Raw genomic sequence first — 26,709 nt, 5'->3', positions numbered from 1 at the left:
CAGTCTTCAGCCTTAGCCTGTTTTCCTTCTTCACCTTTACGACGCCAAATATTTCTGGGCAGGAAAGGAAAAGCCATTTGCAGAGGTCAGAGGTGACAGTGACTGCATGGAGCTGGGAGGTGGGCCGGAGGAAGACCTAGGCCTGGGGGGGGGGGGGGCATCAGGACAGGACATATTCCTGGATGGTTGGCCTTTCTAGGGGGACCAGGCAATGGAGAAGCTCAGTTTGAGTACCCAGTTTTTGGATCTCTTGTCCTCACTGGCTGTATTTACTCTGTTTCATCCAGACTCTCATCTAGGCTCATGACTTCAAATGCGATGTATTCACTAATGACTCCCAAGTCTTTCCTCCACCTGGAACCTTCTCTTCCCGTACTCCAGTCATGAATACCCAATGCAACACCTACACTTCAGATGTCTAATAAGGTTTGTGATCTTCCCCCCCCCCCCCCGCCAAATTTTCATCTCCCCAAGATGCAATGACAATTCCATTTTTCCAGGATCTTGGGTTAAAAAGTGGATGTTACCCTTGGTTGTTCATTTTCTATCTCTCAGTTCTTCAGTGTGTCTAGATCACCATACCCAACTCCTACCACGTTGACCCAAGTCACCTTCATCCCTGGCCTGTATTGTTGCAGTAGCCTCCAATCTGTTACCCTCATTTCCATTCCTGCTACCTTGTGGGTCTGTAATTTGTAAACATGTCAAATGATGTCTTTCCACTGCTTCGATCCCTTCGATGGCTTCCTGTCGCTCTCAGAAAACCAAAGTTTTCACAAGGTCTTGTAAGTTCTGTGGTCTTCTTGCTTTCCTTCCCTCTCTGAACTCAACTTCTTTTTCTTTCATTCACACCATGCCAGCCACAAGTGCCTCCTTCCGCTTCTGAAACACCTAAGCGTGCTCGCTGGGGAATTTTCCAGTTGTTCTTCCCTTTGCTTGAGCACTTTCCCCCCAGACATCTAAAGTGGCTGGCTTCCTCACCTTCTTCAGGCTTTTGCTCAAAAAGTCACCTCATTAGTCATTAACCTTGGCCATTCTATTCAAAATTGCAACCCCAATTTCCAGCACCCTTTCCAGCTTTCCTTTTCAAAGTAGCACTTACCAGCCTATGACCCACCATATATGTATTTATTACTTATGTATCTACAACACCTGGAACACTACCTGGGGCGTAGTGGGAAGTGGGAACACTACCTGGGAAGGTATTGAATGAATGAACGAAGGAAGCAGGCGGGGGAATGGGGAGCTCGGCCTCTTTACCCCAGTCACTTCCAAGCATAGGCTGGCAGACCAAGGGACTGCCTTGTTGCAGGGAGAGGCTAGCTGAGGCCCAGAGCAGCGGTGACTGCCAAGGTCGCCCCGAGGGCGCTGACAGCCGGGGAGCGGAGCGGGGCGGGGAGCGGGGCGGGGAGCGGGGTGGAGCGGGGCGGGCACTGCGCCGGCGCCATAAAGGGGGTTGCGCGCACCGTGCCTCCGCTAGTTGCGCGCCGCCCGCCCCCTCTTCCTCTTCCAAGCACGTCGCAGTCCGAGTACCCCGCTGCTGTCGCCATGGCCGCGCTCACCCAGAACCCGCAATTCCAGAAGCTGCAGCAGTGGTATCGCGAGCACGGCTCTGACCTCAACTTGCGCCGCCTTTTCGAGGGGGACAAGGAACGTTTTAACCACTTCAGGTGAGCGCGCGGGGCCACAGGCGGGGCGCGGACGTGCGAGACCCGGATCCGGGTGCACAGGGCGCCGCGCATCGGGTCAGGTGTGCGGGCCTGGGGCCGGGACGGTCGGGCCGGCGGTCCCCGGGGGTCCTCGGCCGACCCCGGCCACGGATCGGGGCCCAGGCCCAGGCCCCAGTTTGTCCTTGAAGCCTCCTTGAAGCAGCTTCCTGGGGGCTCGCGGAGGTCTTGGAGCCGGACTGCTTAGTCATGAGAAGCAGGCCCCTCCGCCGTTCTCCCGCCGCAGGGGCATCTCTCTCTCTCCACCTTCTGTCCCCGCCCCCCACCTCTAATGCCTGCCATTTGAGAAGGGGCTCCTTCCGCAGTTGTGGCCTGGGGCCCTAGCTGACGCAGCAGGCGGGAAAGGGCTGTCCCCTGAACCCCCCCGCTCCTGGCCCAGAACGGGCGGGGACCCCCGAGGTTTGCGATGTGGGTGGGCGGGTCTGGGGGATTTGCGGGGAGCCGCGGAGAAAGGTGGAGATGTGGGGGCATGATTTCTACGAAGGAAGCTCTGTGTGCAGACCTATGCATGACCAGGAAATGGAAAGGAATCAGTGGGAGGAAATCTTGGGGGGGGGGGGCAGGAATCTCGGGGTGCTCCGGTGACTGGTGCAGGTGCGTTGGGGAGGGGAGGTCTGTGGCTCCAGAATGGAAGCCCCATGACCAGCCCTGCCTTCTGAGTCCTTTCCCAATTAAGTTGAGTCGCAGAGTGGAAGCTCTAGGAGGGAATGGTCACTCCACGGGGTAGGCAGGGGCAGTGCACCCAGCCGTTGTCTTCCCGGTTTTAGCAGAGGAATGGCTCCTCAGAAAGGGTCTGCAGCCCCATTGTGTAAGGCTGGCCCCATTCACTGTGCTGGTGGGCAGACAGGCGACAGCACCGCTGTGCTGAGCAGCTGAGGCTTGTTTGGGGTGTGGCTCAGGGAGAATGTTTTTTTTCTGGATTCAGCTCTGGTCGGGGAATGGGCTCTCCTGAGAAACGGGGTGTGGTCAGTGGCTTCTGCCATCTTTTTGCAGCTTGACCCTGAACACCAACCATGGGCGGATTCTGGTGGATTACTCAAAGAACCTTGTGACCGACAGTGTGATGCAGATGCTGGTGGACCTGGTAATGTTCTGCTGTGGGGGGCTTGACCTGTGACCCACAGCATGGCAAGCGAACCGGGGTCCTGGGAGCCTACAGGTCCTTGAGCAATTTTATTTCCTTCCCTCAGCGGACCTCAGTCACTGCCTCTGTGCGACACAGGGCTCTGAGCTCCTGCCCTCCCCCGCCCCGATTCTAAGCAGCGTCCCAGGGGATTTGGTGCCAGTGTCTGAGCAGACCCTTCGCAGGCAGTGGGGTGGGGAGCACCAGGCTGCACCTGTCTGTCAGCCCCACTGGGACTGCATCAAGCCTAGAGTTTGGTGGCTTGGGCGCTTGGTTGCCAGTGTGAGTGGATCAGGCCTCAGTATCTTCTCTTCCCAGGCCAAGTCCAGGGGTGTGGAGGCTGCCCGGGAGCGCATGTTCAGTGGCGAGAAGATCAACTTCACCGAGGTGAGCTGACCTGGGGATGGCCGACTCTACATATTCTCCAGGGCCTCTTCCTTCCCTTTGGGGTTCATCTGACTGAGAGCACCGCACGGTGTCTTCACCTCTGCTCTTCAGCAATGTTTTTGCTTAACAAGGGGCCTGAAAGCCTATTTCCTTGAGTGGGTTGCAGGGCCGTGGGGTGCATCTTCCCCAAGACTGGCTGTCTGGACCTGGTAAGGGTGGAATGCTGTCTGCCTAGAGCACATCTCAAGCCTGCAGGGCGATGGCTTCTCAAGGCATGCTCAGAGAACTTAACTCTGGTCTATCTTTGCTCTGAGTTTTATTAGCGAAAAGAGAAATCTTAGGACAGAAGATCAACCTCCTCAGTGGTAGGTATCAGTAGGAAGCAGAGATACAGCCAGGCCTTGGGGGCCCTGTTCCTGAATTGCTGTGGAAGCCTGGAGGCATAATAATCACTAGTGCTAAGAGTCTTATCCTCACAGTGTTATTATCCTCCTTCACACAAGAGGAATCTGAGGCTCAGAGAGCAAGTCGCTTATTCAAGACGTTATAAGAGATAGCAAGGTTTCAAACTCAACTTGTCTCACTGCTGGGCTAGGCTGAGGGAAGCTGCAGTCAAGGAGGGCTTCCTGGAGGAGTGCATCTTCTTATAGAATGTTGGACAGGAGTGAGGTTGGGCAGGGTGAGGGTAGAGTGGCATGATGTCTTCCACCTTAGTGAACCTCCCCTTGGGCTGGAGTCCAGAGACCGTCTCTTTCCTGTCCACCTGGGATCTATAGAGCTGTTTCCTTCAAGGACTCCTCTACTGGCTTCAGCTTGATGGGACTGTTGCTCTCACATGACAAGGACAGCTCCTTGGCACCTGTCACGGGCCTACAGTTTGGTTTGGTTTGGTTTCTGGCAGTTGGTGGGGTGGGGCCGCTTGGTGAGGGACATTTGAGTCCCTTCTTTGCTCCACATCCAAGGGGCTGGGGGTACTTTTCAGAAGGTGCCAGCAACTACCATGTACTCTCACAGAGGAGGTGAGACAAGGTTAACGAGCCCTGGTCCTCTGAGCCCATTGATTGCTTGTCTCTCACCTGTGTTCCCATTCTCTGCCTTTGCTCACTCTGTTCCTCTTTCTTGGCTTTTCATGCTCTGAACACCGAGAGGCCCCCTGGGCTTTTCCTGGTCTCCCTCCCCCTGTGACTGTAGCCAAAGGGGAGCATCACACGCCTGCCTCCTCCAGGCCCTGGGGTAGCCTCTACACCCAGAAGCACGCAGTAGATTCTCAGTACAAGACTGTGGTACTAACACACCTCAGGGCTCGCTTGCGTGTCCGGTGGAGAAAGGGCTGGGCTGACTCCTCGCCCAGGCTGCACTGTGCCCCCCCGGGGGCGTGGCTGCCCTGGGCTGGGGTTGGGGGTGGGGGTCTTCACACGCTGACTGCATCTCCAGGATCGGGCAGTGCTGCACGTGGCCTTGCGGAACCGGTCAAACACCCCCATTCTGGTGGATGGTAAGGATGTGATGCCAGAGGTCAACAGGGTCCTGGAGAAGATGAAGTCTTTCTGCCAGGTAAGCAGCTCCTGTGCTGGACTTGCCCTTGGCCGTGGGTGTGCATGTGTTTGAGAATCTGGGGACCTTGATGGGCCGCCCCTGCATTCTGCTTGGAGAGAACTCAAGGCCTCATCGCATGGAGGCGGTCTGTGTGCTCGCTGGCCTGGGGGCTCTACCCTTGTTGTGATGGACCTACCACTGGCAGCCACAGAGCAACCTCTTTGCTGAACTGTAATCACCTGTGGGCTCATGGTGACAGTCTGGCCAGAATAAAGATCCGAAAAGAAAACTGAGGCCCATAAGGGATGGGATGGTAGAGGAGAGGAGGTAGAGCAGGTAGAAGAGAGACTTGCTTTTTCTAATCTCTTTAGCAACATGCCCTTATTTTTTATTCTAGAACTAGATAAATTGAATGGTTTTTTTATTTAACTTTATTTTTTTCATGCTTATTTTTGAGAGAGAGTGCATGCATGTGGGGGAGGGGCAGAGAGAGAGAGGGAGACACAGAATCCAAAGCAGGCTTTAGGCTCTGAGCTGTCAGCACAGAGCCCGATGCGGGGCTTGAACTCATGAACTGTGAGATCACGACCTGAGCCAAAGTCGGATGCTCAACCAGCTGAGCCACCCAGGCGCCACGATAAATTCAATGTTTTAACATTTCCTTGACCGTGCCCCCAGCTTGCTCTCCAGAGGCAGCATTTATAGCAGTTTCTGTGAAATCTTCTGAAAGCTTCCTATGCGTGTGCTATGTGTATACGTACATCTCTCTCTTCTTTGAAACATGTATGTACACATGTATACACACACATGGGTTCGTTTTTAACTACTTTTTGCAGCTTATTTGTACTTGTAAATAAGTAAGACATGTCCCTCTGTCCACATAACGGTGCCTCCTTTTCCTGTGGTGGGTGGGTGTAGATGTTGCTTCAGAGATCAGCTAGAGATTTCCCCACATCAACCACTGTTGCCTTAGTGTCTGTTCCAGGGTCGATTCTGCAAGGGTTAGAGGACATCCTCAAGCCTGGGGTACAGGGGTGATATACGTGTGTGTGTGTGTGTGTGTGTGTGTGTGTGTGTGCGCGCGCGCGCGCGCACATGCACACGTGCACATAGCATGTATGGGCTGTGTGTGCTCTGAGAGTGATAATCTGGGCTCTGGTCAGCTTGTCCCTGGGAGCAGTGACCCCCACCTGTGACTGGCCCAAGTCTGTTTGCTTTGGCTACCAGCCATTTCAGACCTCAGACAGCAGGAGTGATCTGGCCATCAGTCCTGGTGGCCTGGCCAAATGAGTAGAACTTTGTGGGGTGAGGAAAGGTTGGCATCCTGATGAGACTCTGGATTCCACAGTGTTCCTTAATAGTGTGGTCGGTACTTATGATGGGCTTTGGGTGTAGGGAAGGGCCTTTGCAGCCATCAGGGGTGAGGGGTGGAGCTGACACGTGTCAGAAGCTGGTGCTCTTTCGGATGAGCGCGTGTGTGCTCAGGCCTGCGGTGTGGAGAGTGTGGCGCTGGCTGTCTGGGAAGCTATTTCCAGGAAAGCACTCCTTTAGAGCTGGCTGTGGGATACCTGACTCAGACTGATGGGGTATTTATAGTTCAAAAAAAGCTACTGAGTGGCAGCAATTCTACGGTGAGGAACACTCCCCAAAGCTGTGCTGAGGTTAGAAGTTTGCCAAGGTCGGGTTGAGGATGCTCGCCATGATCCTGATTATGGTGTCAAAAGTCACAAACAACCTGGGCTCAGGGCACCTGGCTGGCTCAGTCGGTGGAGCGTGTGATTCTTGATCTTGGGGTCGTGAGTTTGAGCCCCACATTGGCCATAGAGACTGCTTAAAAATAAAATCTTTAAAAATGAAAAAAAAATTAAAAAACACAAACAGCCTGAGCCCATTTATCAATGAACTAATTAGTAAAATCAGTATATGTTTATATATTGTAGTCCTGGGCACCATTAGATATTAGGGAGCTATGGTTACCTTGACCTGCCCTGCTGTTGAGGATGTGCAATGAACTTGGAAATGGAAATTGCAAAACTGGCATGTGTTGTAAAACCCCATCTGGTGGAAGAAAGGCTGTGCATAGTCATATTAAAGACACAAGTTTTCTCCCCTGGGATGCTTTATTGTAACAAAACTTTAATGGTGAGAGGGAGGCTTGAGAAGCTGAAGAACTTTATTTTTTATTGATGGAAAACTTCCCATGACAATTGGTTGCCTTATTATTTTAAAAAAGAAAAAGGTTGCTGGGTCTTACTGGTTTGGGGAAAGATGTATGTAGTAGTTTTCTATTGGTGTATAATAAATTGCTCCAAAACTTAGCAGCTGAAGACAGCGATTGACGTTTCTGTGGATCGGGATTTGCAGCGGCTGTGCTGGCTGGTTCTGGTCTCATAAGGTTGTAGTCAAGATATTGGCCAAGGGTAGCGCTCATGTGAAGGCTTGATGGAGCCTGCAGGATCTGCATCCAAGAGAACTCACTCGCGATTAATGCTGGCTTTGGGGAGGCTTCAGTTCCTCACCTTGCGGACCTCCGTACAGCAGTGTCCTCATGACAAGGCATCTGATTTCCCCAAGTGAGTGATCCAAGGGAGAGCAAGACAGAGTGCCTCAGGGTCTTTTAGTACCTTGAGCTAGCACGTGAAATTATCTTTCATTCCTGTACGACTGTGTTAGTTGTATAGGTCAGTTCTGATCAAAGGAGGAGGGGACAACACAAGGACGTGAACACAAGGAGGTGAGGACCACTGGGAGCGATCTTGGGAGTTGGCTACACAGTCTGCCTTCTGGCTCCCAGTGATTATGTTCCTTCCACTTGGAGAACACCCTACTCACTTTCTCCTAAGGCTGTATCCCATTACAAGATCAGCTGGAAGTCCAGAACCTCATCAGAATGAGGTAGAGGTCGAGCAGTATCTGCATTTCCTTTAATGCAACTCAGATATACTTCCTTTTGATGTGAAGACATGTGAATTAAAGAAACAATTTATTTGCACCGCACATACCCAACCCACAACGGTGAGGTAGGTGTAGGATAGCTGATATAGGAGAATTCCTGTTCAAAGAGAGGGGAGAGGGGCGCCTGGGTGGCGCAGTCGGTTGGGCGTCCGACTTCAGCCAGGTCACGATCTCGCGGTCCGTGAGTTCGAGCCCCACGTCGGGCTCTGGGCTGATGGCTCAGAGCCTGGAGCCTGTTTCCGATTCTGTGTCTCCCTCTCTCTCTGCCCCTCCCCCGTTCACGCTCTGTCTCTCTCTGTCCCAAAAATAAATAAACGTTGAAAAAAAAAAATTAAAAAAAAAAAAAAAAGAGAGGGGAGATGGGAGGCACGCAGGAGTCATTGGTCCAAACCATTTTGAAATCCAGCAGGACATAGACTCGAGGTTGGCTTGGTTAGGACTCAAGGTCTAGGAATCATTTCTCAAGGATTTTGGCCTTGCCCTCACACATTCTTTTTACCTGAAAGGTAGTTTGTGTTTGCAGCTACATAGGTTTTTCGGCCTGCTTACTGCCCATAGAAACGTGGGTATCTAGGGATGCCTGAGTGGCTCAGTTGGTTAAGCTTCCAATATCGGCTCCAATATCATCATGATCTTGTGGTCTGTGAATTTGAGCCGTACCGTCAGGCGCTGCACTGACCGGTCAGAGCCTGGAGCCTGCTTTGGATTCTGTGTCTCCCTCTCTCTCTGCCCCTCCCCTGCTTGCTCGCTCTCTCTCTCTCTCTCTCAAAAATAAATGTTGGAAAAAAAAAAAAAAAACGTGGGTATCTAAAGCCCTCTTTTCCTTTTGTAGTATCTCTGTCCCTTTCAGTCCAAGCCGGTAGTGTTTCTGACAATTCAGTTGTCATTGTGGGTCTCCTATGAAGCTTACTGAGAGGGGGTTCACTCCATCAGGCAAAAGCCATACCTACAAATATCTTCAAGACAAGGCCTTTTCTATCATTGTTTTTGAGAGTGAGTTTCCTCAGAAGCTGGATATTTGACCAAAATGTTTTCTGTGTTACCACTTTAGCTCCTTCTGAGATCTAAACAAAGCATTTTATAGCCACACTCTCTGCTTCACCTTCTCACTGTGCCCTAGATTTGATCTTTGCCAAAGAGCCATCTCTTAATTTTAGCCCTTGTTGCCTAGAGAAGCTGGGAATTTCTAAACCCAAGAAGCTAGGCGGTTCCTTTAACACGACTAATGGGTTAATGTACCTGATGGGTGCACAGGTCCCTTATTCAGCTTGGGGGTGGTATGCAGTGTTGTAAACACCAGGAGACAGGAATCGGTGGGGTCCGTGTGGAGCTTGGCTTGCATGTCTGATGGTCCTGTCCCTGGCACCAGCCCCAGTAGTTGGCATTTCACGTCCCTCAGTCTCTCATACATTAGATTCTGCTGAGAGTTCACCCCTGTTTGGCAAATTCTGACAATGTTACTGAGATGGGGGTGTCCCCTACTTTGTTAATGATGAAATAGGGTCTAGCTGGGGGGGTGAGTATGGCAGAGATTTGCCAGTGTGGTCTCAGTAGGACCCTGTGAGGGTCTGGACGTTGGGCTTGAGATGTAAGGATCCTTTTGAGCAGCACTTTATACTTGGACGTTTGGGCTGAACACACCTCCCACTCTGTGCCAGCGTGTCCGAAGCGGTGACTGGAAGGGGTACTCAGGCAAGCCCATCACGGACGTCATCAACATCGGCATCGGTGGCTCTGACCTGGTAAGGAGGACTCCTTTGGGATGGGGTGAGGGGTCCCACCCAGGGTCTTGGTTTTTCCAGGGTGAGACCTGGCTTTCCCCACTTCTGTAGGCCCTGAGTCTTGTTTTCTGATGCTGCATCTCCCCACAGGGACCCCTCATGGTGACTGAAGCCCTTAAGCCGTATTCTTCAGGAGGTCCCCGGGTCTGGTTTGTCTCCAACATCGATGGGACCCACATTGCCAAAACTCTGGCCACCCTGAACCCCGAGTCCTCCCTGTTCATCATTGCCTCCAAGGTACGGGCCTTGGACCCAGCCTGGCTCCCCAGCCCTGTGTGTGGTTGGTGGGGGTGGGGCGGGGTGGGTAGACCCTCCTGAGCACATCATGCTTTGTGGATCAGGTCTGGCAAGCTGTGCTCAGACTGTTCTTGTCATGCGGTAAATGTGGTTTACCTGATGGAAACCCAAACTGGGTCAGTTAGAACCTTCGTCTTGTTTGCTTGCTTATTTGTTTGTTTCTTTGTTTTTGAGAGAGAGAGAGGGAGACACAGAACTCAAAGCGGGCTCCAGGCTCTGCCCTGTCAGCACAGAGCCCGATGCGGGGATCAAACTCACAAACTGTGAGATCATGACCTGAGCCGAAGTTGGACGCTCAACCCCCTGAGGCACCCAGGCGCCCCAGAACTTTCATATCTGCTTGTTCTGTGGGATCTGTGCCCAGCTTGGGTTTTGTTTGTGGCCATTTATGCCCTGTTTACTCCCATCAGTGCACATAAAATATGAAGAATTCCATGTGGATTCTGAGATCACAGCCTAGCCTGGGCCAAAGGAGCCCCCAGCGTGGCCACTGCCCCTTTCCTGGAAGATGCTTTGGCCTTTGACCTGTGCTGGAGGAGTGGTGTGTGTGGGTGGGATGGGCGCTGTGTATGTGGCTTTCACTAGGATTCTTCTCAATCTGGTTGGGAAGTCCTGGAATCACAGGATCATGGTAATACTTCCAGGCCTCTGCCCCAGACAGAACCACTCATTGTGACTTTGTGGACAGTTGGGCAGAGGTTGGAGTGACTGTCACTGCTCCCTGTGATAACTGGGCACCCACATGGCCTCTGCCACTGAACCCTGGCTCTGGGTCACAGCGACCCTGAGCTGGGGGCTGACTGCTGTACTTTCTGGCTGTAGACCTTTACCACCCAGGAGACCATTACGAATGCGGAGACAGCGAAGGAGTGGTTTCTCCTGTCTGCCAAGGATGTGAGTGCTGGGGTGGGTGGTGGGCATTGTGTGGGCTGGGAAGGACGGGGTGGGCCTGCCTGTCCACCTGAGTGGCCAAGCCTAACGCTACATGTGGCCCTATTTCTCCTGACGTTGGCAGCAGGAGGCAGCCTCTCTTGGTGCCCACCTTTTCTGGTTAAGACGTTTCCCAGTCCCAGACATATCAAATGTGCCAGAACCTGCTCTGACTAGCTGATGGCACTTTAAGGTCCCTTGGCCTTGTAGGGCCTTCTCTACCCCTGGCCACACTCATTTGTTTAGAGGGGAGGGACCCTCAGCCTTGTGTGCCTGCGAGGTAGACTGGGCCTCTAACTCCTCTCTCCTCTTGACCTTGACGTGGGGCTCCTCCAACAGCCTTAGAGCCCAGGACTGGGAGCAGTGAGTCCCACCCAGGACCTCAGTTTCTCCAGGGGTGGGAGGCTCACTACCCTTGGGCGGCCTCTGGACTCAGTTCGGTGTAACCTGGCTCTGTCTCTTGTAGCCTTCTGCAGTTGCGAAGCACTTTGTCGCCCTGTCTACCAACACGGTAAGTGCCCGTGTGGGCTCCCAGACTTCCTCCCTGGGAGGGCCCAGGCCACGTCAAGGTGTCAAGGTCATAGCCTATTAGAAAACTCCAGCTGAGATGTGATTCGCACGTCTGGGGATCTTGGCTGGGCTGATGGGATAGAAGGGGTCAGTTGCCTATGACGGAGGTGAGCGGCACAGCACCCCTTCTGCGTCCTGCCGTCACATCTGTGCAGCTCCAAAGAGGGATCCCGTTGACCCTGTCTACCTCCGACGCCTGGCTGAAATCCAGAACGCTCCACACACATGATCTCCTTTGGCCTCTGCCACCCTGCCCCTGGCCTGTCCCCACATGGGATGTGCAGGGTAGGGGTAGAGGGTGCATCCCATTTCTTATATAAGAACATTAAGCCCCGGTGAAGGATTTTTGCCCAGTGACTGCATGAGTCAGTGAAGCTGGGATTAGAACACCGGTCTCCTGCCTGCCAGTTCTTACAGTCTGCCTGGCCCGGGGCTGTGCGAGGTGGGGGGGTGGGGCTGTGTGCCAGGAGTAACAAACCTCGTGGGCACTTGCTGTCTGGTGGGCTTTGTACTAGGCTATGTCAGAGCTGGAAGCACACAGGTTTTCCTAACCGTTCCCCCCACCTCCTCTGCCCCTCATATCTGACTCGCACCCCTGCCTCCAGGGCTGCCCTACCCAGAGGGGAGGCAGGAGCACCTCTTAACGCTGGCTGACCAGAGCACCACTGTCTGCCTTCTGCCAGCAGAGTTGAGACTGGTCGGTAGAGTCATCTCCTCCTGTCTGACTAGGGTTGCTGACCCTCTGTGCACAGGGGACCAAGCACCTGAGGAACAGGGTTGGCCATCTCCTAAAGGCTTTCTGGGGAAGGGTCACCATCTCAGATACTGGAAATGGCTGGACAGGTGTCCTGGCTGTGTGACACCTGGCCTGGGAGGTGGCCCCTGCCCCTCTCGGGTTCCCGTATGTCCTGGATGGGTTGGTGTCTGCACCTCAACAGGTCCAGGAGGTGGGTCTTGCAGGGCAGTGTGTGGGCCAGGTCCCCGCACTGGGTGTGTGGCCTCCCGCCACAGGAGGGCTTCACGGACACCAGGCTGCAGCTGTTTCTGGGTATGAGCCGGCCTTGTGTCCAGTTCTAGGGGTGAAATCTGCTGGTTCCTGCCCGGCATTGACCGGCTACTCCAGCCCTGCCCCATCTGCCCGCAGCTTGAATGGCATGACGCCTGGCACCCAGGAGCTCCTGGTCTCATCCAGCTAATGTAGGCTTCCTTCCTTCTCTCCCTTTGCCCCTTTTAGACTAAAGTGAAGGAGTTTGGGATTGACCCTCAAAACATGTTCGAGTTCTGGGATGTAAGTAAAGACACTTCCTTGTGCTGGGTGAATTATGTGTCCTTTGCCAGGCGTGACCACTGAGACACACATGAGGGGCCTGTGAGGTCAGGTCAACATTTATTGAGCACCTGCTGCATGCCTAGCTTTGGGAAATGGCCGAGAGGCCCTCAGAGAGGCTTATGGGGCAGGAGCAGCCCAGTCAGGATGAGGGCTCCACTTCCACTGAGGGCGGGCTGAGCTTGCAAGGCCAAGATGACATTCCCCTGGGTGCCTGCCAGCAGCCCCCACCGTGGGGTAACTGGAGCCACCCTTACCCCCTTCGCTAAACTTGAGGTTGTGAGTTATTCTCAGTGTTGACCTTTTTCTGAACTGCAGCTGCAATCTATAAAGGCCAAGGGGCAGGGTGAGGCAGGAGGTGTGACTGGGCAGGCCTGCTCCGGAGGGGTGGGAACAGCCGGCAGATGGCAGAGAGGAGGTGCCGGGCCTGGGGCCTGCACGGAGCCTTGTCAGGCAGCCTGCAGAGCAGACCTCGCCTGAGCAGCCCTAGCAGCAGGTGGTCAGGGACTCATCTCAGTTATGGCCACAGCTGGTGCCAAACAGTGAGCGGGACCTATCCTTGCGGCTTGCCTGAGCGTGGCCCTGGTGGGAGAAAGGCTCCGGCTGTGGAATGCAGGGGAGGCTTGGGGTGCAGGGCGCAGTGTGGGTGCTGTGAATGCAGCAGGCGCTGTTCTAACACGTGACCGTGGCAGGCACACCAAAGAGGGTGTCATCCAGTGGGAGTTTTCCCACTGGGGCTGTTTGCAGGCCTTTAGACTGGGAGCTGTTTGCTCGGTGGCCGCATCCACAGATGTGATCTCCTTTGAAAGCTCTGAAGGCCTCGGAGTCTGGGAGAAAATGAAGCCCTAAGGCCCTAAGGCATCTGTTGTGTGTAATGAGTTAACTTCTTTCTAGAATGGGACTAATTATGTACCATCCTTGGAAGAATTGAGAAGAGTCACTCAGATCATTTTCTGCATCCTGTGGCTCAGATGAGGAACCCCGGTCGAGAGAGACTGTGCAGCTTCTAACATGTTGCATGTCTGATAAAGTAGGGGAGGCGCCTTCTACCTCTTTCCCGGGATCTGGAGCCTGAACAGGAGGTGGTCAGGAACGAGTGGCCTGCCAGTCACCCCTCTGTGGGTTTTCACTGGCCGTAACAGTCCAGCGTGCAGAGATGAAGGGGGGTGTGGCTTAGGGAGAGGCGCAGGTCTCCAGGTAAGGCCTGGGGTAAGGCATGGGGCTGGGGCTGGGCAGTGTGGCCTGAGTGACCAAGGTGGGCACAGTGAAGGCCTCCTGGGCCAGGCCACGCATACCACATACACAGTGGCTGCAAGAGGGACCTGCCTTGGTCACTAAGGATGTATATCATTTTGAATCAAGAGGTGTCACCTGAGGAGCCAGGGACAGGGGAAATTTCTGGAGCCTAGTATCTCTCAGGTGAGACAGAGGGTCAGGACAGACATAGGAGATTTTGTACTGGCTTTGAGGTAAGATCAGAAGAGTCCAGTCTGGCAGGGGGACATATAAGTGGTGAGCCTGGTCATTTAGGGTCAGTCATGGGGTAGCCTCGTGTCGGGATCAGGCAGAGGTACGATGGTAAATAGTGGGGTTTCTCAGGGCTCAGCGGCTCAGCCAGAGTCCGCATACATTGGAGAGCTAACTTTGACTGGTGGGGTCTGAAGAGGAGCCAGGACAGGTACAGGTGAGTTCTGAGGAGGAGCAAGGACAGGTAAAGGTACTGATGAGTCTATGAATTGTGGAAAAGACACCAGTATTTACAGATGGTTCTATCAAGTGAGGTCTGAGAAACCAAAGTCACGTACAGGTACTTTAACCTGGATCTGTGAAGTGAAGTCCCTGGCATAGGACAGTCATATACATCGGGGTCTCTCTTGACTGGTTCTGCAAAGTGAGCATCAGATCATGGGTGTGTGCTCACTCAAATGAGGTGATTAAAACTCAGAATTAGGCAAATACACGTAAGCCCCCTAAGCCACATCAGCCACCTGGCTCTCGGCATCCTGACCAGGTGTGATAAGCAGAGCTCAGGGGTTGCAGAGGCCTTTGCGGATCCACAACCAGCCAAGGTTCTGGCACTGGGTTCTGGCTGGGGTGGGGTTTGAGGGGCCCAGAGAGGGAAAGTTAGGAATAGAGCAAGTTATAAAAGGTGAGGACTGGGGAGTTGGGGCGTGTGAAAAAGATACAGGAGCTGTGTTGGTAAGGTATAGTTTGAGAGGCTCGTGGCAGACAAAGGTCTAGGGACCCACATCTATAGGGTGAGAGGTCTGAGGCCCAAGTCACTCAGGCACCAAGGGGCTCTCACCAGTCCTCCCTCAGGCCCAGGTAAGCCGCCGGGAATTTGTCCCGTCTGAGAGAAATATCTGTTCGGATTAAGTTTGTACAGTGGAGTCGGCCAAGGGCGGTCTGTAGAGCCACATCTGTCTGAGGTCTCAGGAGCTAGAGTCAAGACAAGGTGTGTATAACTAGGCAGGTTTCTTAGGGAGGCCTGAGGAGCCAAGATTTGGCACATATAGGTAGAAGCGGGTTGCTCAGGTAAGGACACTGGAGCCGGAAAAGGGCAGAGAGAGCAAAGTCTGACAAGTGAGGACTAGAAATCCATGGTCAGGTGCAGGTCAGAGCTATGTCCTCAGGTGATATCCAGCAGTTCTGGTCGTGCACAACTCGGTGATCCTAGAGGTGGTCCTGGGTCCCCTGGGAAAAGACTGAAAAGCTGGAGTCAGGCAAAAGGAAGGGGAAGGGGAACTGCATCCATGAATTCTGGGTCTGGCTCAGGTATGTAGAACAGGTCTGTGTCAGGTGGGGCTTGAAGAGTTGAGGTGAGATACAGGTTTGTACTTTGGGTTTCTACCAAGTAAGGTCTGAATGCTGAGGTCAGGCTCTGGTTAGTATTCTTAATCTGAGGAGCTGGGGTCAAGCACAGGTGGGTAGAGCTGAGTTTTTCAGGTAATATCCATGAAACCAAAGGCAAGCAGAGGTAGATTGACCTGAAAAGCCATGGTTAGGTTCATTCAACTCTGTCTCACCATTGAGTTTAGGCATACGTCGGTAGACGAGATCTGTCAGGCGAGGCCTAAGGAGCTGGTGTTAGGCTTATGTAGAAAGAACTGTATCTCTTAGATGATCTCTGAGGATATGAAGTGAAGTCAGGAGGACAGGGCTCAGTCTCTCAGGTGAGATCTCAGGAACCAGGATTGGGTACGAGTGACTAGATCTGGATCTCCTAGGTAAGGTCAAGATCAGCAGATAGAACTGCATCTCTGCCTGTCTTGTAGAATTATTTTGCAAGATTGACGAGTTGTGGCCAGGAACAGGTATATGGAATTGAGTTTCTCAGGAAGGGTCTACGGAGTCTGTAAATGGCACAGGTTTGTATCCTTGGGACTGTCAGTATAGTTCAGCACAGGTGAGTACAGCAGGGTTTATCAGGTAAGGTCTGTGGAGCCAAGATTAGGGCAGGTTCACAACACTCAATCTGTCCAGTGAGTTCTAATAAGTCACAGTCCAGCCCTGGGAAGAACTGAATGTCTTAGGTGAGATGTGAGCAACGGAGATGAGGTATAGGTAGGCGGAGCTAGCCCACTAGGTACAGTCTCAGGAGCAAGCACAGGTAGGTAGAATTGCACTGCCAGGTGTGGTCTGAAGAGCCAGGGTCCAGCACTGGTAGGCAGATCCAGCCCGCCAGGTGAGGTCTGAGGACCCAGGGGTCAAGCACAGGTAGGCAAAACTGGCCCACCAAGTATGGTCTGAGAAGCCAGGGTCAAGCCCAGGTAGGTAGAACAGGCTCACCAAGGTGAAGTCTGAGGAACCAATGTGAAACACAGGTAGGAAGAGCTGGTCTGGCAGGTGAGGTGTGAGGAACCAGGGTCAACCATAGGTCCACCAGGTATGGTCTGAGGAGTCAGAGTCAAGCACAGGTAAGTAAAACCGCCAGGTATGATCTGAGAAGCCAAGGTCAAGCAAAGGTAGGTAGGACTGGCCTATCAGGTGAAGTCTGAGGAACTGGAGTCAAGCACAGGTAGGCGGATTTGGCTTGCCAGGTGAGGTCTGAGGAGCCAGGGTCAAGCACAGGTAGGTAGAATTGGCCTGCCAGGTATGATCTGAGGAGCGAAAGTCAAGCACAGGTAGGTAGAACTGGTCCACAAAGGGTGGTTGGAGGAGCCAAGATCAAGCACAGGTAGGCAGAGCTTGCCTGGCATGTGAGGTCTGAGGAACCAGGATCAACCATAGGTGGGTAGAACTGGTCCACCAGGTATGGTCTGAGGAGCCAGAGTCAAGCACAGGTAAATAAAACTAGACCACCAGGTATGATCTGAGGAGCCTAGGTCAAGCACAGGTAGGCAGATCTGGCTTGCCAGGTGAGGTCTGAAGAAGCAGGGTCAAACACAGGTAGGTAGAACCGGTATATCAAGCAGTCTGAGGAACTGGAGTCAAGCACAGGTAGGCAGAACTGCCTTGCTAGGTGAGGTCTGAGGAGCCAGGGTCAAGCACAGGTAGGTAGGTAGAACTAGCTTACCAGGTACAGTCTGAGGAACCAGGGTTAAGCACAGGTAACACCGCCAGGTGCGATCTGAAGAGCCAAGGTCAAGCATAGGTAGGTAGAACTGGCCTATCAGGTGAAGTCTGAGGAACTGAGGTCAAGCACAGGTAGGCAGACCTGACTTGCCAGGTAAGGTCTGAGGAACCAGGGCCAAGCATAGATGGGTAGAACTGACCCACCAGGTATGGTCTGAGGAGCCAGGGTCAAGCAAAGGTAGGTAGAACTGGCTTATCAGGTAAAGTCTGAGGAACCAGGGTCAAGCATAGGTAGGTAGAATTGGCTTGCCAGTTATGGTCTGAGGAGCCAAGGTCAAGCACAGGTAAGTAAAACTAGACCACCAGGTATGATCTGAGGAGCCAAGATCAAGCAAAGGTAGGTAGAATTGGCCTGTCGGATGAGATCTGAGGAACCAGGGTCATGCACAGATAGGTAGAACTGGCCTACCAGGTATGGTCTGAGGAGCCAAGGTCAAGCACAGGTAGGTCAAGCACCCAAGGGTTGTTGGAGGAGCCAAGATCAAACACAGGTAGGCAGAGCTGGCCCAGCAGGTGAGGTCTGAGGAACCAGGGTATGATCTGAGGAGCCAAAGTCAAACATAGGTAGGTAGAATTGGCCCGCCGGGTATGGTCTGAGGAGCCAGGGTCAAGGACAGGTAGGTAGAACTGGCATATCAGGTGAGGTCTGAGGAACTGAGGTCAACCACAGGTAGGTAGATTTGCTTGCCAGGTCAGGTCTGTGGAATCAGGGTCAAGTATAGGTAGGTAGAACTGCGCTGTCATTTGTGGTCTGAGGAGCCAAAGTCAAACATAGGTAGGTAGAACTGGCCCACCAAGGGTTGTTGGAGGAGCCAAGGTCAAACACAGGTAGGCAGAGCTGGCCCAGCAGGTGAGGTCCGAGGAACCAGGATACGATCTGAGGAGCCCAGGTTAAGCATAGGCAGGTAGGACTGGTCTATCAGGTAAAGTTTGAGGCACTGGAGTCAAGTACAGGTAGGCAGATTTGGTTTGCCAGGTGAGGTCTGAGGAACCAGGGTCAAATATAGGTAGGTAGAACTACACGACAGTGTAGTGGTCTGAGGAGCCAAAGTCAAGCATAGGTAGGTAGAATTGGCCCACCAGGTATGGTCTGAGGAGCCAGGGTCAAGGACAGGTAGGTAGAATTGGCATATAAGGTGAAGTCTGAGGAACTGAGGTCAAGCACAGGTAGGCGGATTTGGCTTGCGGGTCACGTCTGTGGAACCAGGGTCAAGTATAGGTAGGTAGAATTGCACTATCATTTGTGGTCTGAGGAGCCAGAGTCAAGCATGGGTAGGTAGAATTGGTCTACCAGGTGAGATCTGAGGATCTGGGGTAAAGTACAGGTAGGTGGAACTAGCCATTGGTCTTAAGGATTCAGGGTCAAGCACAGGTAGGTAGAACTGGCCTGTCAGGTCAAGTCTGAAGAACTGGGGTCAAACACAGGAAAGCAGATCTGCTTTGCCAGGTGAGGTCTGAGGAGCCAGTGTTAATTAAGCACAGGTAGGTAGAACTGGCCCACCAGGTATGGTCTAAGGTGTCAAGGTCAGGCACTAGTAGGTTGAACTAGCCTGTCAGGTTAAGTCTGAAGAACTGGGGTCAAACACAGGTAGGCAGATCTGGCTTGCCAGGTCAGGTTTGAGGAGCCCGGGTCAAGCATAGGTACGTAGAACGACCACCAGGTGCAGTCTGAGGAGCCAAGGTTAAGCACAGGTAGGCAGAGCTGGCCTGGCAGGTTAGAGGAGCTGGGGTCAGAGACAGGTAGGTAGAAGTGGCCAGCCAGGTATGGTCTATGTATGGACTCGGGCATGTAAGGTAGGCAGATCTGGTCTGCCAGGTGTGGTCTGAGGACCCAGAGTCAAGCACAGGTAGGTAGAAATCGCCCTCCAGGTGTGATCTAAAGACCAGAGTCATGCACAGGTAGGTAGAAGTGGCCCACCAGATATGGTCTGAGGAGCTAAAGGTCAAGCACAGGTAGGCAGAATTGGCCTGCTAGATACAGTATAAGGAGCCAGGGTCATAGAAGGTAGGTAGAGCTGGCCCACCAACTGCAGTGTAAGAGCCACAGGCACGTAAAGTAGGCAGATCTGCCCTGCCAGGTGTGGTCTCAGGACCCAAGATCAAGCAAAGGTAGGTGGAGCTGGCCTGTCAGGTGTGGTCTGAGGAGGGAGGTAGAGTTGACTTTCAGGTGTTGGATTCAGGCAAAGGCATGTACCCTTGGATCTTTGTGGTGGGGCCTGAAGAAGGTTAAGCCTGGGTGGGTGGAGTGGCCACAGGCGAGTCCCACAGCGTTGGGGTCTTTAGGTAGACAGACACTGTGGGGTTCAAGGGAAGTCTGTAAGGCCTAAGTTAGACGAGAGTGTAGGTAGATGTGGCTCTCTCAAGCATGGACTTTGGAGCCAGAGATCTACACTTGAGTCTTGTTGGTGAAGTCCTTGGAACGTGGCTCTGGCTTAGGTGTGCTGGCCCAGGTTTTAGAGTTAGAGGGGAGGCTTGGAGAGCATGGGTTAGTCACAGGGAGGGAGAGCCACATCTCGGCGGGGGGGGGGGGGGGGGGGGGGGCGCGTCTCTAGAGCACTGGTATACACAGAGATACTTGTGTCTGATGAGGTCTGAGGCTCCTCAGTGAGCGGTTGTTGCCAGGTCAAGCAGTGGCTGCTAATGTCGGATCTGCAAGATGCCGAGATCCATGTCAGACAAGGGATATGGAGCTGGGTTTCTCAAGTTGGGCCTGGGAGTTGAGGTCAGGCCTGTTTAGACAGAGCTGAGTCTCTCAGGAAAGTGTGAGGAGTCTGAGTTGGGCTCAGGGAAGTACGCCCGAGTCTGTCATCTGAGATGTGGGGGGTCAGGCACAGATACGTAGAGCTGGGTACACCCGCTGAGCTTTCTGGAGCCAGTCTCTGACAGGTGTGTGACCCTGTAGTATGAGGTACTGGAGCGGGGCACAGGTAGGCAGAGCTAACCTCACAGGCGAAGCCACTGCATCCATGCAGTGTCGTGAGTCCATGGATCCGGAGTCATGTGGGCAGAGGTATATAAGTGTGATCTTAGGTGGGTTCTTGTCACCTGGATTCAGGTATGAGTTGGCATCCCTGGGCTTGTTAGGTGAAATGAGAAGGCAAGCTCTAGCCCAGGAATGCATAACTGATGTGGCTGGTGAGGCCTGAGAATATGGGTCAGGTGTAGGTGGGGTCCTCGGTGGTAGGATCAGGCATGGTTTGGGTAGCATGGGCTGCCCTCAAGGGAAAGCCAGAGTCATCGCAGGTATGTGTACCTGGGTCTGCCTGGGGACCCTTAGGATCAGGTAGGACAGATGGAATGCCTTGGCCAGGGCAGCTTCCTGTTCTCAGTACCCCGGTCAGGCATGATAGGCAGAGCTCATGGTATTGCAGAGGCATGAGGATCTCTAGCCAGTCCAGGGTGTGGTCTATAGCATTGGGGTCTGAGTTACTCAGGTGAAGGAAATAATAGAATTATAACTAGTTAGATAAAGTGAGGTTTGTTGGTGGGAGAGGCATAGAACGCTGAACTGACTGAGGAGCTATAAGGTGTGATCTGAAAGAGCCGCTGCAGCAAACATGAGTTCTAGAGACTGTGTCCTGTAGGTGGAGGTCTTAGAGGCTCAAGTCAGACACTGGCATTGCCTGGCTCCCAAAAGTGAGGTCTGATGACCTGGCTCAGCCAAAATCAGCAGCTTGGCAGTCTGCTTTCCAGAACTGAGTCTGTTCGGTGAGATCTGAGAGCCCATGTCATGCATGGTTTGGCCCCTGGGACGGTGTCTGTCAGGTAAGGTTTCCCCAAACCTGGACTGTTTCCAGGTGAAGGGCCTCCCTGTTCATCTCATTACCCAGGCCAAAAACCTCTGGGCTGCACTTGATTCTCTCATTCTCTCAATTCACCCTATTTGATTGAAGTTCCTGAATCAGTCCTCTGCACCCCCATCCACAGTACTGTCATGTTCCTGATGACCCCTGGCATTCCCTGCTTCATTCTCCAGCGTTGCCTCTCAGCTTCTACCCTCCAGCTCCGCTGCTTCTTTCATCTAGAATGTGCTGTGCTTCTCTTGCCCAGCCTGTCTCAATGGGCCTCCAATAGAGAATTAAGCCCTAATGCCCCAAAGCATCCAGGGGATATAATGAATCAGCATCTCTTCTTTGCTTCTAGGAGAGTACTAGCCTTGGACAACATCCTTGGGACAGTTAAGAAGTGAAGTCACTGAAAGTATTTTCTGTGGGGCTTAACTCTCTCACTATTGAGAAAGGCTGCTCTAGCCGCAGGACCTTTGCCTATGCTGTGCTGGCTGCTGGAATGCTTCTCCCCACTCAGTGCTTTCCTGGGTAATGCCTGCTCATTCCTTAGATCTAAGCTCAAGCTCAAGCACTCCTCAGGTTCCTTTCATAGTTGGTTTCACTGGTGTATTTCCTTTCTCCCAAGCACTTATATCTCATTTCACATTTATTGGCACAATTATTTCATTTACACATCTGGGGAGCCCCCATGGGCTGCTTCTGTTGCCTGTGCTAGCTATGTGGTAGGTGCTCTATAAATAGCTGTTAAGAAGATGTGAATGTGTCAGGAAGATACAGAGTGGAATCTGCAAGTGTGAATGGTAGGCCTGTGTATGTCTTGGGGCTGAGACTACGATCAGGTATGAGCTCTGGGCCTGTCACTGCCCCAGGAGGCAGCCCTAGGCTTGGATATGAGGCACTGGGTCTGTCAGTATCAGAAGGGGCAAGGCCAAGCCCAGGCATATTAGTATCTGAGGAGGCAGGGCCAAGGCCAGGTAGCGTTGGATGTTTCATTGTTCAAGGAAGTGTGCTTGGGCACAGGTAGGAGGCATCGGGTCTGTTCGTCTGAGGATGCAGGGCCTGGCACAGGTAGGAGGCGCTGGGTCTGTCACTGCCGAAGGAGGCCAAGCCGGGTACTGGTATGAGATTCTGACCTGTTAGTGCCCAGGTAGGTGGGCTCGCCACAGGTACAAGATGTTGGGTCTGTCACTGTTCAGAGAGGCTGGATACAGGTATGGGATACTAGGTCGGTCAGTGTCTGAGGAAGCAGGACCTGGCACAGGTATGAGGTGCTGGGTCTGTCAGAGTGAGGAGGTAGAGCCTGGCACAGGTATGAAGGGCTGGGTCTGTCGGTATTGGAATAGGCCTGGCACAGGTGTGAGGCATTGGGTCTGTCAGTGTCTCACAAGACATGACCAAACACGGGTATGAGCTCTGGGTCTGTCGGTGCCCGAGGCGGCCGGGCGTGACATAGGTATGAGGTGCTGGGTCTGTCAGTATTCGAAGAGGCTCGGGCACAGGTATGAAGCACTGGCCCTGTCAGTGTCTGAGGGGCTAGACCCGGCAAGGTATGAGATGCTGGTCTGTTGGTGTCTGAGGAAGTGGGGCCTGGTACCAGGTACGATGTGCTGGACCTGTCTGTGTCTGAGGAGACCAGGCCTGGCGCAGGTAGGAGGCACTGGGTCTGTGGGTCTGTCTGAGGAGATGGGGCCTGGTACCAGGTATGAGCCGCCGGGTCTGTCGGAGGAGGAGGAGGCCAGGCCTGGTGCAGGTACGAGGCGCTGGGTCTATCGGAGGAGAAGGCCGGGCCTGGCGCAGGTACGAGGTGCGCCGGGTCTCTCTGTGTCTGAGGAGACAGGGCCAGCCATGGTAAGGTCTCCGGTTGGGTCTTGTGGCTCTGATCAGTCCCACGCGTAGTCTGTCCTGTTGGTCAGCACAAAGAGTTGCCAGCGCCTGACCTGCTGTCTTGCTTCCCAGAGGTGGGTTGGGCCTGGCCCTCCATGCTGCACCTGTGGAAGAGCCTTGCTTTCAGGGGGCAAGTTTTGTGGCAGGAGGGAGGGGGGGCGGGGTGCGCCAACCCTCGTTCAGCACCTTTTCCTGTCTCTCCTAGTGGGTAGGAGGACGCTACTCGCTGTGGTCAGCCATTGGACTCTCCATTGCACTGCACGTGGGTGAGTGTTTGTTTTAGTCTTGGGAGATGATATTGTAGTCTGAGGTCAGGAGTGGGGGTCTCATGTCCCTGAACACCTTCCTGACCCACAGAGGATGCTGGCCCCTCTCCCCTTGGCTGGAACATTTCTTTCGGGTCAGGACGGCAGGCCTTTTTTCTCTTGGGTTTGCAGGTTGGCCTTGATCTCTGTCCCTCACAACTGCCCTCCTGCCATTTCCCATGGTGGATGAAGTTAGATCTGCCTTTGCCCTGAGGGCAGACTCTGATTAGAAAGACTTTCTGTAGGCCCAAGTCCTCCCAGGTCCTTTTTCTTCTGGCTGCACCTCAGCCTTTCCTTGGGTCCCGAAGAAGCTGTGTCCACTGCCAGAAGGGCACCGGGCATGACCATTTCTGTTGACGCTGCTTTTGTGTCGCAGGATTTGACAACTTCGAGCAGCTGCTCTCAGGGGCTCACTGGATGGTAAGTGCTGAGGCTCATGTTCTCTGCCAGAGATATGTAGTTGCTCCAGCTCCCTCTCCTCCTGGGCAGCTGCTCGGCTCTCACTGACCCTGCTCTTGTTTCAGGACCAGCACTTCCGTACGACACCCCTGGAGAAGAATGCCCCCGTCCTGCTGGCTCTGCTGGGCATCTGGTACATCAACTGCTTTGGGTGTGAGACGCAGGCCATGCTACCCTATGACCAGTACCTGCACCGCTTTGCCGCCTACTTCCAGCAGGTACCAGCTGCCAGGCCAGGTCTTGGGTCAGCCTGTGGGGGCACTGGGAGGCCCATGAGCCCAGGTTTTTGCCCCTCCAGGGGCTTTTCTCCCCCACTGCCCTTGGGTATAGCCAAGGCCCACCTCTGTTCCCAGTCTCAGGGTGACTCTTTGTTACCAGGGTCTGTTTGATCTGAGTGTTAGCCAAGTTCGACGACCATAGAGGGGCATGACTGGTTATCATGGTGGCCAGTCAGACCCTGGCTTGGCTAGGGCATGGGTCTCAGCTCGGTCATTTCTTCCTTGGCCATCACTGTGCCTGCAATGGGGTGGGGGCCATCGGCCAGGACCCCTATGGCTTGCACTGCTTTTGTTCCTCTAGAAAAGCAACTCACACCCAGTCTGTGGTGCCTCTTTGGGCTACTCACAGCCTTCTGCACCCCCTCGAAACTCCAGGGCCCCCAGGGACCAAACAGCATCTCTCCTGGTCCAGATTCTCTTTCAGGGGGCCTCTTTTCAGGGCTCCCCACAGTCCAGCATCTAGTTGAGGTGACAGACCTCAAAGGCTGTACACCCTGGACCTCAGCCAGCCTTTCCCTAAGGCAACAGTTAAAGAGGGGCACCTGACTGGCTTGGTTGGAAGAGTATGCAACTCTTGATTTCAGGGTCACGAGCTCGAGCCCCACACTGGATGTAGAGATCACCTAAATGAATAAACTTGAGAGGCACTTGGGTGGCTCAGTTGGTTAAGCGTCCGATTTCAGCTCAGGTCATGATCTTGTGGTCCATGGGTTCGAGCCCTGCGTTGGGCTCAGAGCCTGGTGCCTGCTTCAGATCCTATATCTCCCTCTCTTTCTGCTCCCCCCCCCCTCCCCCAGCTTGTGTGCTCTCTCTCAAAAACAAATATATATTAAGAAAAATGTTTTTTAATAAATAATTTAAAAAGAAATACATCAATTAAATATACTGTGACTGGTTTCTGCTCATAGGGAGGTCCTCCTTAGACCTCCATCCCCACCTTTACCTTCCTGCAGTGCTCTAAGCCAGAAAGTCACGAGCCTGTGTCCTCGAGGGGCGATGAAAGGAACATGCCTGATGATAACCCACAGGGCAGGGCAGGTATACTTGGTGCATCTCAGGCAGGATTTGGGCATGGTGCATGAAGAAAAGAAGACTTGCAGATAGAGGGCTGGGTTTCTGTCCCTATTCCAGGGTGACATGGAGTCCAATGGGAAGTACATCACCAAGTCCGGCACTCGTGTGGACCACCAGACGGGCCCCATTGTGTGGGGGGAGCCAGGGACCAATGGCCAGCATGCCTTCTACCAGCTTATCCACCAAGGTAGGGCCCATCTGGCTTGGGCAGGGGTGCTGCTCGGGAGGGGGAGGGCTCCCTGGCAGAGACTTCTCCCTGAGGTCAACACTCTCCTAATCGGCCATGTGGGTGGCCCCATGGGCTAGGGTAGGAGCTTGGGTGACCGCTGTGCCCTCTTACAGGCACCAAGATGATACCTTGTGACTTCCTCATCCCAGTCCAGACCCAGCACCCAATAAGGAAGGGTTTGCATCACAAGGTAAGAGCCCCATCCAGCCTCTCCTCACACTTTGTCAGGCTCACATTACACCCAAACTATTAAAGAGCTGATGCATTGGTTGGCAGTTATACTAGTTTTCTGTTTCTGCCATAACAAATTACACAATTGTAATGGCTTAAAACAACACCCGGTTTTTATATTGGTTTCAATGGATCTGAAGTCCAGCAGGCTCTACTGGGTCTTTGCTCAGGGTGGACCAAGGTCCAGTTTCCTTGATGGCAGCTAGCGGATCATTCTCAGCTCCAAGAAGCCACCTTGGCCTGTGGCACTGTCTCAGAACCAGTAGTGGTAGGTGGAGTCCCTCTCCAGCTTTGATTCTGTCCTGCCTCCTCTGTTGATTCTCTCTGACCAACTTATTTGCCTTCTCTTCTACTTTTTGGGGCCCATGTGATTACATTGGGCCCACATATCCCTATCTCAGCGTCTGTTACCTTCATTCCATCTGTAAGATCCCTTTTGCCATGTCCTGTAACCTATATAGGTGCAACAGCAGGGGCGGGGGCAAAGATCTTACTTACCACAGCAGCAAATGCGAAAACCATCCAGTACCTAACCTGACCTGACACTGGCTTTGAAGAGGATTGAGTGCACCTTATGTTGGGTGTGCAGAGTAGCATGGGTAACTGTGAGCACAGGCTTTGGAGTCAGAGACCTGGGTTTGAATTCTGATTCTTCCTCTCTCTACCTCTGTGATTCAGCACTGTTGCCTTGGGGAGACAGGCTCAACTAGGAAAGAGAGGGGATGCTTTTGCCCCTCAGAATCTTACAAGATAGCTATTGCTAAAGTTCTTAGCAGGGTCTTCGGCAAGTCAGGCGTGTTCCTGAAAGGGTAGTTATTGTCATTACCTACTTTACCCCGTCATCAGATGTGACCTGCCGTCCCCTCTCACTTCCATTGAGCTCTACGTTGGGGGCTGGCAACCTGACCGAGGCTGGGACTACCCCAGCTGAGAATTGCCAGGCAGTCTTGCCCCTCTGCCTGAAGCTCAGACAGTACTTCTTGGCAGAACTGGGTGTCTCTCTTGTCAGATCCTCATGGCCAACTTTTTGGCCCAGACTGAGGCCCTGATGAAGGGGAAGTCGACAGAGGAGGCCCGGAAGGAGCTGCAGGCCGCAGGAAAGAGTCCAGAGGACTTTGAGAAGCTGTTGCCACACAAGGTCAGGACTTCTGAAGTGGGTGGCATCCTGGAGTCGGAAGGATAAAAGTTGTGAGGCCAGGGCAAGGATTCACAGCGTGCCTGCCTTGTCCTACACAGTAGGAGGGGCTGTCCTT

At 53.4% G+C, this 26,709-nt stretch overlaps 1 protein-coding gene across 1 annotated transcript in view; it reads left to right on the top strand.

Moving 5' to 3' along the window:
- Positions 1-1,465: 1,465 nt before the first annotated feature.
- GPI (glucose-6-phosphate isomerase) overlaps positions 1,466-26,709 on the top strand; it is a 26,084-nt gene continuing 840 nt past the window's right edge. The window contains exons 1-15 of the mRNA XM_045442505.1: positions 1,466-1,670; positions 2,721-2,811; positions 3,169-3,237; positions 4,672-4,791; positions 9,387-9,470; positions 9,600-9,746; positions 10,629-10,700; positions 11,203-11,247; positions 12,541-12,594; positions 23,086-23,146; positions 23,562-23,605; positions 23,710-23,862; positions 25,054-25,183; positions 25,339-25,415; positions 26,466-26,594. Of these exons, the coding sequence (XP_045298461.1) occupies positions 1,549-1,670; positions 2,721-2,811; positions 3,169-3,237; positions 4,672-4,791; positions 9,387-9,470; positions 9,600-9,746; positions 10,629-10,700; positions 11,203-11,247; positions 12,541-12,594; positions 23,086-23,146; positions 23,562-23,605; positions 23,710-23,862; positions 25,054-25,183; positions 25,339-25,415; positions 26,466-26,594 (1,398 nt within the window). The 5' untranslated portion in view covers positions 1,466-1,548. The remainder of the gene's footprint in view (positions 1,671-2,720; positions 2,812-3,168; positions 3,238-4,671; positions 4,792-9,386; positions 9,471-9,599; positions 9,747-10,628; positions 10,701-11,202; positions 11,248-12,540; positions 12,595-23,085; positions 23,147-23,561; positions 23,606-23,709; positions 23,863-25,053; positions 25,184-25,338; positions 25,416-26,465; positions 26,595-26,709) is intronic.

The sequence above is a fragment of the Leopardus geoffroyi genome, chromosome E2 (assembly GCF_018350155.1).
Source record: "Leopardus geoffroyi isolate Oge1 chromosome E2, O.geoffroyi_Oge1_pat1.0, whole genome shotgun sequence".
In the NCBI taxonomy this organism is placed as follows: domain Eukaryota; kingdom Metazoa; phylum Chordata; class Mammalia; order Carnivora; family Felidae; genus Leopardus; species Leopardus geoffroyi.
This window is presented reverse-complemented; position numbering and strand designations above follow the sequence as displayed.